Source organism: Rhagoletis zephyria, unplaced genomic scaffold (genome assembly GCF_001687245.7).
Source record: "Rhagoletis zephyria isolate East Lansing unplaced genomic scaffold, Rhagoletis_zephyria_1.1 Rzeph_scaffold_00901, whole genome shotgun sequence".
NCBI classification, from domain to species: domain Eukaryota; kingdom Metazoa; phylum Arthropoda; class Insecta; order Diptera; family Tephritidae; genus Rhagoletis; species Rhagoletis zephyria.
Window position 1 is genome coordinate 42252 of NW_016157985.1, and position 11819 is coordinate 54070.

Genomic DNA, 11819 nt, shown 5'->3' on the forward strand with positions numbered 1-11819 from the left:
TCTCTTGAGTAAAACATGGTTACATTTGTAATCTGCAAATATATCGAGAGCCGCAACCAAGGCGAATTTATACAAGGTGGTGTTACTGGCGAATTTAGATTTTCGCCGCGGTACTACTGAATGTCTGTTGTAATATGATATACAGATTAAAGAAGTCACATGAAAGTGAGTCGCCCTGTCTGAAACCCCGTTTTGTGGCGAACGGCTCGGAGAGGTCTTTCCCAATTCTGACGGAGCTGAGACAGCCACGCACCCGCCTCTGTGCAGCAAAAACTGTGCGCCCAAATATGCAAGGAAAAGCTTAACGTCGAAAAGCTGCAATCACAACAGACAGCCAGCGCTTTCGCTACTCGACACTCACGCCTGCTCTCAAAGAGCACTTCAACAAACCGACATATGCGAGCAGTGGAACCACATTTCTCGCTCATTAAGTACCGCCGCCGAAGAAGTAGTCGGATTTCAGCGAGCCCGAAAGAAAGCTGCAGAGAAAAAAGATGCCGCCTACAGGGCCACGCTGTGACGCTATGTGGGACCGCTATAGGGATATGAAGAGGGAAGCGAGACGTATTTGCCGCAATAAGAAGAGAGACGCCGAAATACGTGAGTGCGAAGAGCTTGAAACGCTGGCCGACAGGAGGAATTCCCGAACATTTTATCGGAGAGTTAGGCCACTTACAGGAAGGTTTAAAGGGGCGTACTCCTGTAAGAACAATAATAGCGACCTAGTAACTGATGTGCAGAGCGTACTTAAATTATGGAGGGAACACTTTTCCGCCCTACTAAATGGTAGCAGCGTGGGAGGTTGTGGAGAAGAAGAACCCGAGCCCGCAGTCGATGATGACGGAGTCAACGTTCCACCGCCTGACTATGACGAAGTACGTATAGAAAAAACGCGGCGAAAAACAACAAAGCCGCTGGAGCTGACAGCCTGCCAGCTGAGCTATTCAAGTACGGCGGCGAGCAGTTGATAACTCTTGNAAACTGTGCGCCCAAATATGCAAGGAAAAGCTTAACGTCGAAAAGCTGCAATCACAACAGACAGCCAGCGCTTTCGCTACTCGACACTCACGCCTGCTCTCAAAGAGCACTTCAACAAACCGACATATGCGAGCAGTGGAACCACATTTCTCGCTCATTAAGTACCGCCGCCGAAGAAGTAGTCGGATTTCAGCGAGCCCGAAAGAAAGCTGCAGAGAAAAAAGATGCCGCCTACAGGGCCACGCTGTGACGCTATGTGGGACCGCTATAGGGATATGAAGAGGGAAGCGAGACGTATTTGCCGCAATAAGAAGAGAGACGCCGAAATACGTGAGTGCGAAGAGCTTGAAACGCTGGCCGACAGGAGGAATTCCCGAACATTTTATCGGAGAGTTAGGCCACTTACAGGAAGGTTTAAAGGGGCGTACTCCTGTAAGAACAATAATAGCGACCTAGTAACTGATGTGCAGAGCGTACTTAAATTATGGAGGGAACACTTTTCCGCCCTACTAAATGGTAGCAGCGTGGGAGGTTGTGGAGAAGAAGAACCCTAGCCCGCAGTCGATGATGACGGAGTCAACGTTCCACCGCCTGACTATGACGAAGTACGTATAGAAAAAACGCGGCTGAAAACAACAAAGCCGCTGGAGCTGACAGCCTGCCAGCTGAGCTATTCAAGTACGGCGGCGAGCAGTTGATAACTCTTGATCAACTCTTTTGCAGAATATGGTCAGATGAACGCATGCCCGACGACTGGAATTTAAGTGTGTTCTGCCCAATCCACAAGTCTCCATTATTGTTCTTACAGGAGTACGCCCCGATCTCCGATAAATTAGCCAGTAACACCACCTTGTAGAAATTCGAGAGACTGAAAATAAATGTCCTTTTACAATTTTTTACATCAAAAAGGCATAGTAAAAAACAACTTCTCGCTCTAATTCCGCCATATTGACTGCCTTAGGTGAAACAGTGCTACTTCTTGAACAATTCTTTGCCTAATAATATAGTTGATTTTTGTTTTTATTTTTTCTCAGTATACACATTTTGTTTTCTCAAAAAGGTCTTTTATATTATTTTATTTAATTTCATTACGAATATACTATAAAAAAGCAAATTTTGTTTAGAAGGAAATATGAAATTTTACATTTTCCCCCAAAATGGGGATTCATTTCTTCCCGTTTTTCTGCTCATTCTACTGAGCTAAGGCAGTGTCAAATCGAGCTGCCACAACTGATACTACTTTGTATTATTGCATCATGGTTTTAAAGCTCCTATCCGGATTCTAATAACTCCCTAAAGCAGTNGGTTGCACGAAAAAAAAGTTGAATGGCTCAAAGTTGGCTGGCGACCAACTTTGTTGAAAGCGATTAGTTGAAAGACAATTCAACCAAAAGTTGAATGCAAAGTTGAACAATGCAAACACCTTTTTATGGGGAAAATTTTTATATTTTTTCATATTTTGATATTTTTAGCCATTCAACTTTTTTTTCGTGCAACCCTGCGCTGAGTTGAACGCAAATGTTGAACGCAAAGTTGAACAATGCAAACACACTTTAACAAAGAATGTAGCTAACAAGAAGGGACAACTCGTTATAATTGTAGCGAAAATGCGCAACAGGGGCGTGCCTTCTCTTTTCATCCAATCAAAAACCACACTAGTGCAAAAGAGAAGGCACGCCCCTGTGGCGCTTTTTCGCCACAATTATAACGAGTTTCCCCTTCTTGATATCTACGTTCTTTGGTAGAATGTCCCACAAAGAGAAACGTCTAGGTGGATGAACACTGCGAACAGCGAGAGAAAGAGAATGAGCGATGAACTTCAGAACATTATTTAGTTGCCATGAATGCGAGCGCAGGTATATAAGAGCCACCACACAGCGGAGTGAGTAACAGCCCGATACCGGTTTTGCAATAGAATGACAAATAATCATCCTTCATTGTCGTGATTTTGTCATTGTCGTTGGACGTTGGCATTCCTAACAAAAAATGACAAGCGAAAAGCTTTTGTCAACTTACCATGCATGGTGAAAAGTTCACTGTTGTAGAAACAGCTGGTCAACGCTATTATTTGCAAAAATATGAGCGGTGAAACACAAGAAAAGTGAGTATTTGTGTGAAATAGACAAATTCGTACATTTATAACATTTATAAACATTTTGAACGTGCAAAATATGAGCGGACGACGCAGGAGCAGCTGCAATTTCATGGGCAGTTTTGTACGGAGCTCAGGATGAGCTGCTCGTGTTCCACAAGCACGGCTGCGCAAATAACTAAAATTTGTTCTGCCATTGAAATTAGTAGATTTTTAAATTTTTTTCACAAAGTTATTAAATCGTCACACTTTTTATATCAACACAAACATATGGTTTTGCCTTGTCACCTGCCCAAAAGGGCATGACAATTGGCATGATTCGAGCTTTTGAATTTTGCTGGGGATACCAAAAGGCTGCAGTTGTCATTTTTATATCAATTGTCATCGCGGTGAGTTTTGTCAGTGTTGCGGAATAGGGCTGTTAGTTACAAGTCAGCAACCTACAAGTAAAGTGAGTTGCGAATAAGCAAGCTATAAGTTTAATTGTGTTAACAAGTTTTGTAAAGCATTGTAATTGCTTTAACGAGTATTGTAAAGTATTTTTACTGTATTAGCGAGTATTCTAAATTGTTTGTTGTACAATAAAGTTAACTGTATTACAATGTGATGAACGTGAGCATTTATTTAATAATCCAGCGATACGAGCCGAAGGGTATTTGGGAAATCCCTCAAAGTCGCAAGGATAATCGTAACATTATTTAAATATGCCAAACAGTGGCAACACTTGCCTTGAAATTATTGTTGTATTTGCTTGTTTGTTTACATTAGGTTCATTCCTTATCTTTTTGGACTAAAATCTGAAAAGTGTCAAAATGCCAGAGCGTAAGCAAAATGCGCTCACTAAAAGAGAGTAACAGGAAAAGTAAAGGAACGCAAAAAACCAAATTTTTAGTCCAAAGAATGGCAACAACAAAACTAACGTCAAATAAGAACAGAAATGTATGTACAAAACACATTCACACNAATTCATTTCTTTTACTTATTAGATTATTCTCACTTTTTGCGTATTCTTTAATTTCCGTTAATTTAAATTCAGTTGAGTTTGACACTTTTCAGGATTTTGCCAGAAAAAATTCTTCTGACTAAATCTGACTACTTCGGACTGATGAGAGTCGCTCTCACTGACTGTTGCTCTCTCATTTTTGCTGTCATTTCCGAGTTAAGGAACGCTTTTTGGACTAAATCTGACTACTTCGGACTTTTTCTGACTATTTCTGGGAGATAAGGAACGCGCATATTTTGTACTGAACACCCTACTTATCAATCTTGGTTGGTTGGTACAACCACAGGGTTGCATACCTCATGTTTAAGTACTCAATATTGGCCATTTAAGTGCAGCCAAAGAACGTAGATAACAAAAAGGGACAACTCGTTATAATTGTGGCGAAAATGCGCAACAGGGACGTGCCTTCTTTTTTCATCCAATCAAAAAACGCAGTAGTGCAAAAGAGAAGGCACGCCCCTGTTGCGCACTTTCGCCACAATTATAACGAGTTGTCCCTTCTTGTTATCTACGTTCTTTGCTTCTATCAACTTTTTAAGAGCAATATGAAAAAGGTGATGTAAACATTTGTGTACATGTGATCTTCTGTCTTCCTCCAACTTATGGCCTTATTTAATGGTCTCTTTTTAACCAAAGCAAAATTTGCAAATGTGTTAGTAAGATAAATGAGAATGTGTTTGTCTGCACTTAAAGTTTTATGTAGACGGGCCTTAAGTACTATTTGGAAAAAAGTCTATTCAAACGCGTTTTTGTTTGTAGTGATTTTTATTGTCGGTTATAGCAAAGAGTGTTAGTCTATAAGAGGAGACAACACGTTATAATTGTAGCGAGTGTGAACATCAGGAGCGTACTTGCCTTCTCTTTTCATCCAATCACAAAACTAATTTGGGTAAAAGAGAAAGCACGCTCTTGATGTTCCCACTCGTTACAATTATAACGTGTTGTCTCTTTCCTGCAAAAAATTGGACTAATCCGGGATTACTCCGGGAGCAATCGCAAAGGAGCATGCGACTAATACCACTTTTGATCTCTTTATATGGAATGAACTGATCGCTTTTGTTCGAGCTTGTCCTATGAAGAGACTAATTGTTCACCTTTATACCCCAACAGGTATAAAAAGCGACTAGTCACTTTTAAAAAATAAAAATAAAAAATTGCGCCAGCTGAGATTCGAACCGGGGTGCTCAGTTTTGTTAGGCGAATACTCTCTCTGTGTGCCAACGCCGCACATGAAATTTCGTTGACTAAGTGCGTACATATCGTTAAATCGTTAATAGTACCCGTTAGAGATGAGTTGGGGACTAATTGATCTCCAATTATAACCATAAGGGATGAGTCGAGACTAATTGACCTCCATTAGTACCCTTATGAGACTAGTTGGGACTAATTAATGCCCAATTGTACCCGATTGAGAGTAGTCTCGGAATCCTCTCTTTAGAGATTAGTTGCAGAATTTTTTGCAGGGATTCTTATAGATTTACGTTCTTGGGTTATAGCAATTACGCATAACAAAAAGTTTTCAAATAAGAATAATTACGTTTTCAAATAAATCCATATGTACATATATAGCAATTTGCCTCCATTTTATAAAATGTATTTAAACAAATTTTAAAAAATTCAGATACTTGTATGCTTTTGTTTAACGCTTTCGGTTTTATAACCAAGAATAAATGCAACACTGCCTATCATTTGACACTTTTGATGAATTTGCGGTAGAAAAACTCCGGACTAAATCCTAAAACTTAATTACAAAATCAAAATGGAACAGACTTCGAAGGGGCATTAAGGTACGTTAAGTCTCGGCTGTCCAAATATATGGAACATCCATTTAACAGAATTTCTAAGGGCCAGTTTTCCAGTGCCAGTTTAAAGTCAGATTAAATAAACTCACAGCCCTATTCTGTTGCCCTCACAAAAATCACCACACTCACTATTGCCCTGCAAAAATCGCGACTACTCCATGCATGCATGTAAATAGTACTCCCGAAGGACCAAGGAGTACTCCAAAATTAACCACAATACCATACCAAGACCATATACTCCATCTCTGCATTACATCAGAGTAGCACAAAACTACTCCTAACATACTCCAATGACATTGTCGTTATAATTTTTCGTTTGTTCACGCTTTTGTTCTTCACTTCGCAGATGCTTTTTTTGAAATGAATAAAAACCAAAAACAAAAATTAAAAATTACATGTTGCCTCTGACGACATTCGAACCCGAACATGCTGGGAGCTAAGAACTAACAGCTAGCATCTCTACACGTTCAGCTACAGCCAGACATGCAAATGTGCTTTCAAATGCTCAACTTCTATCACATTTCGTTAAAATACGAGCAGTGATCGAGTAACAATAAGCTGGTGCAGAGACACGAGTTGGTCCGCTACAGCATGACAGAGGAGCACTTTTGTAAGTACTCCAATATACCACAAATAGACTACATGGTCCAACGATTTTTGTAGGTGTGGTGATGGTGTCCCTATGCGGACGTAAATTCAAAAGCTCATACGCTCACAATTGTCAGGAAATTTATGATGTACGAATGAGACCCTCACAAGAGAAAAACAGCCGATTTTTATTGAGCAATTGAATAACGTTTTGGTAATTTTCGTTCGCTATCAGTGTCTGTGTTAAGTTTTTTTTTAACTAAAAGTATATTCAGTAATGGCGGAGTTAGAGCAGGCATAGGATTTCACTTCCATACAAACTTTTGCTCCAGCATAGGGATAACCTCACAATAGTCAGAAACCTCACAATATGAGTGTGGTGATTTTTGTGAGGGCAACAGAATAGGACTGAAAGTTTTGCTCACAACTCAGTTGTGAGGTTTTATTAGAATAGGGCTGTCAGTTTAAATTGAACAGCTGGCTAACATTTTATTGCCTGATCTGGCGTTTAAACTTAGTTTAAACCCAGGCAGGGCACTGAAAAACTGGCCCTAAATGACAGTGTCTAAGTTACGTTAAGTTCCCATAATCAGACCTTTACACTCACGAGAGTGAATATTTCTTATAGGACCAAATCTTAGAAGGAGCATCCCTTTGAATTGGAACGAAGAGATTACTCAATTTTATCTTGACAGCGCAAAGATTGCGTCCAAGCGCTTTATAAGGTTTCTTATGGGAAGAGTTACCTGATTGTAAACACATACTTTAAAATATTAGCCATAACTACAAACTTCCTAAAATCTAAAAAATTAGAGGCGGTTTATTATCTATTCATTTGTTTCCATTACCAATTTGATGTATTTTTTTGACCGGCTCAAAATTTTTAAGAGCCATTATTAATGTTTGGAACAACTGGCAACACCTTTACGGAGTGTATTGTTTCAGAGTTGCCATCTCATTCTAATGCTCTACTCAAAGGCAGCAAAAAATGCCCCTGTTTTTTAGTAATTTCCCTCCGAAAAGGAACTACAAGTCCTATTAAAATCAAGACTAAAAAGAACCGATCAAATCGCACGGAGATAACCTAAATTTCCTAAAGACGACTACAGATTTGACTCAAAGTAGTGAAAATAAAAACAAATATCTGGCCCTGTGTTTATAAATACTCTAAAAGCGCTAACTTTAATCCGGCGACAGTCGGGGTACTCTCCTCGAGATGGCAACCCGGTATTATTTACAATGCCGCGCAAAAGCAAAATAGATTTTAATAAAAATGCGAAAACAGATCGAGTTAAAGTAAAGACATCTCCAGTTAATGCCGAAACAAATATAATCCGTCGAACACTTCGTTCGTCGAACTCAAATCTTCAAGTGAGAACACGCAATCAATCCAGATCAGAGAAGAACTCTCCAAAACCGGTGACCAGCAGTCGCACCAGAAGTGGGAACGTTATGTCAAGTACAGTGGATGAGGCTGAACCATCTATAAGTCGTAAAACATTGGCTGAAGATAAGGAGAACGCCGAATTAAGTGACGAATCGCCACAAAAAATACCAAAAAATGAACCCGTCCCTATGGACAGTAATGAAATTGTGTCAACGAAGGATACAGCTGATGAACCCATGCAAGTTGATATGCAATCTACAAATGTCGGAAGCAAAGATTGTGCTGAACCACAGACAGATTCATCTGCAACTAAAATAAATTTGAATAATAATAAGACGAATATCGAAAAAAAAGAAAACGAAGTCACAGAAGAACCGACTCAAACTGAATCTCCAAGCAAGGACAATAGAAATGTGCAGAGATCAGCATCCATTGACAAATTGACAACTCTTTTCTCTAATTTGTATCTTAATTCCGTGCAGCGTCTGTGTCTACAGTTTCCACCACGTTGTGCTGAAGATTTAGTATACTGCCGAAAACAGCATTTCCAGCAACGATTTAATGAAATGGACAAACCTAGTGAAGCACGATTGATGCAACTACGTTGTACTCTTAAACAGCAGAGATACCTTTCATTTATCAATCTGGCGATGGATATGTGCCAGCGATATGAGTTTCCTGGAGAGGATACATTTACCAACTTGATTGAATTAATTTTGGCTAGTTTCAAATATTTTTCTACCCATATATCGCCCTTTTACTAAATTACTCTATCTCAAAAATGTTTTATTTTCTTATAGAGCCTTAACCCCAAAACTGGAGATGCCGCTTTCATACGCACATACCGCCAATCCATTGAGCTATTTAGTTATATGGTGCGTACCTTTCCACCTTGCTGGCGTGCTACGCACACAGCCTACATTGGCTTTTTTCAGCGTCCCCTAGACGCAGAAAAAATTTATAACAACAAATCTAAGAGGGACAATCGGTTGTCCAAATCAAAAAAGGTTTTTGATATAATACTGGATTTGACCGAAATTATACTCAACGAGTGCACCAACGAAGAGCTATCGATTGTAACTGAACCCCAAACACCAACTAATGAGAAAAAAGCAAAGGAGGAGTCGGTGGTAACAGAAACCCCCAATAGTGAGCCTTTTGATCACCACAAATGGGAAGAACGTGATAGTCGTTTAAATACTTATACAGCACTAAAGCCCACTGAGCGTTTGGAAAGACTATTTATAGTCTTACGTCTTATTTTACAAATACTTGAAAGTGATTTCGTAATGTGGCTGCTGCATCATTATCGCAAAAATAAAAATTGGTTATTCTATACTGATAGCAGACCGCTGGCGGTGTTTGTACTTGGCATATCAGAAGAAGCCCATTTGAGTGCTTTAGGCCGCCAGCTCTTCCTGCTGTTTGCAATGGCAGTTAACAAAGGATTGAATGTTAACTATTTGAAAGTTCTTGAGGTAAGCTTCGAACCTCTGCTTAAGTTTGGAAAAATATATATCTAACATTTATTTTCGAATTTCTAGCGATATATAGCACTTTTGATGGTCATAAGCAACACTGCCGACATAGAGCACACCGTACTGGGTGTTAAATATCCACAGCTTGGTCCAAATACAAAGCAAATTATACTAGATTTCTTCCGAAAGTTTAAAGGTATTGCACTCGCATGTATTTTTGTACTCGTCACACAATCAAGCTCTTTGTTTTTTAGATCGCAATTTGAACTCGTCCATTTGCAACTATATTAAGGCTATTGACGTTCTACGCATACCCTACGTTCGATACACATTTATCGATCAATTTCTGCAAATGTTTGGGTTCTTGTATTCAGAAAACTTTTCTCCAGAAAAAGTATTTCATTATATGAGAAAAAAACGTTGGCTGAAACAAAAAAAGCAAGCGGAGTTACATGCAGAAGTAGATGACAGCTCAGATGTAATCGATGAAATCTCATGTGAGCAGCATCTATCGCTTCTACTGGAAGCTTTGAAAGCCTATTGCGAATGGCATGCATCTAAAGATTTTATGCAAATAATTTTAAATAAGCGACAAGTGAGCTGCTTAAAAATCACCACCCACTCTTTGCATCATACTCCCATTGCTTCGGGTGGTCTTCTGAATCTGGCACGCATGGAAAATGACATTGTACATTTGGAGGGAAAATTACGAAAGACAGTGCGTGTTGCAAAACCAGTTATTGATTTACCGCTCATGGACATTTGTATCGATCAGGATTTGCGATTTAAGTATCGTAACGATTTGAAATATTTAAATGCGCTACAACAAAAAGTTACCGAGCAAAGTATAGCACATCCAGAAGTAGATTTCAGTGCGTGGGAGACGTTTTTAATTGATTTTAAAGTTGATTAATTTGCAGTGCCATAAGACACATTATATGCTTAAAAAATTTAACTATCCCAGTTATGCTACACTTTATTTTTGAAACTGTTTTATTTATCGCCATAATATTAAGCACTTTTTGAATATTAAACAATTTAAATTCATTTCTTGAATAATACTTACTTGTTGCTTATCTGATCTGGATTACATTTCTGAACTTTTGTTTTGAATGCAAATTTAAAATGAAAGTCGGTTGTTTGATTTATGACAATTTTTGTACACTTTCTGTGCTTAAAAGATACCATTTTATTAATCATTACGTGAATATTCGTATAGCTTTCTATTTGTTTTTTTTTTTTTGTTTTAGGTATAACATTTTTGTTGATACCTGTGCTACGCACCGTAATCAGTAGTGTATTAAACAATATAGTTTCTTAGCTTATTATCCAGTATTTAGTATACATGTTTTTGTATAGAGTATTCGCGTCCACATAAAGCGAAAGCTAGCTGTTGAGCTCATACATGCTTATCATTCTTCGCATTAGCTCAAACAGAAGTGAAATCCTTAATATTTTAAGCACGCATTCTTTATTCCGCATTTTTTAAATTCGACTTTACTTGTTTATTTTCACTATGTACATTCATTCACACATTATGAATAAGCTTTAACGGTACAATAGAGCATAGTTCACACAGATGTATTATATTACATAAATTTCAATACTTGAGTGTGATTGCTCGTATATTAAAATTCTAACCTCGGTGTGCTTTTATCAAAATCATTCGATTCCATGTGGAATCTGATAGCCCTTTGTAAGCTCATCCTTAAAACTCCAAACAGTTATGAAAACCCACTATTTTTTCAAAACTTTTATTTTTAGATTTAAACAAACATTCGCACGTTTAATTATTACGAAATACTTCAAAATTTAAATTTTGTGGGAAAACGCAATCAAAGTTTTATCAATTCATACAGTTGGAAAGACACATATCATCGCCATATTTTGGAAGTTTGGTTATCTATTAGACTGAATATATTCTGCTTATCAAGCTTACTAATTGCATAATGAAATCTCCAAAAGCGTAAATTTTGAGTTACATCATGTACATACATACATCTTAAAAAACTTTTTTGTCAGTGGACCAACGTGTCCAATCCGCCGACGAACTAGAGTAGTTCTACGATTCATATTGGCGGAAGAGACAATAGAAAACGAAATCATACGGCTAAGGACCGCGAGAGCCTGCCCTCGGGGAGCGGGTACATTCGCCTCTGTTATTGATGTTATTAGTGGAAGAACTACTTGAGTTATTAAGCAATGATGGCTTAATGGGCCAAGGATATTTCGACTATATACACTGACAGCAGAAATAATGTTTAATATTTTTTTATAAAACTTTATCATTACATGTACACTGCCGGAACAAAGTATTGGCACAGCAAATTTTTCACAATATATGCAACAATTTTTATTCTAATATTTCTCCGCCAATTTTGTATAAAAATATTGTTCATTCAACAACAAAAAACCTAAAAATATAATTCCTAAACTTTGTGCAAAACTCGCGAAAATGCAGAAAATTTTCATCAAAATCTTCAATTTTTTA

General features: G+C 38.2%; 1 protein-coding gene across 1 annotated transcript; it reads left to right on the plus strand.

Annotated features, from left to right (window-relative positions):
* The first annotated feature begins 7634 nt into the window (after positions 1 to 7634).
* LOC108361977 (uncharacterized) lies at positions 7635 to 10389 on the plus strand. The gene is made up of 4 exons (XM_017614792.1): positions 7635 to 8569; positions 8651 to 9328; positions 9395 to 9524; positions 9583 to 10389. Exons 1-4 carry the CDS (start codon positions 7703 to 7705, stop codon positions 10239 to 10241), a joined length of 2334 nt encoding a protein of 777 aa, XP_017470281.1. The 5' UTR covers positions 7635 to 7702; the 3' UTR covers positions 10242 to 10389.
* The last annotated feature ends 1430 nt before the right edge of the window (positions 10390 to 11819 follow it).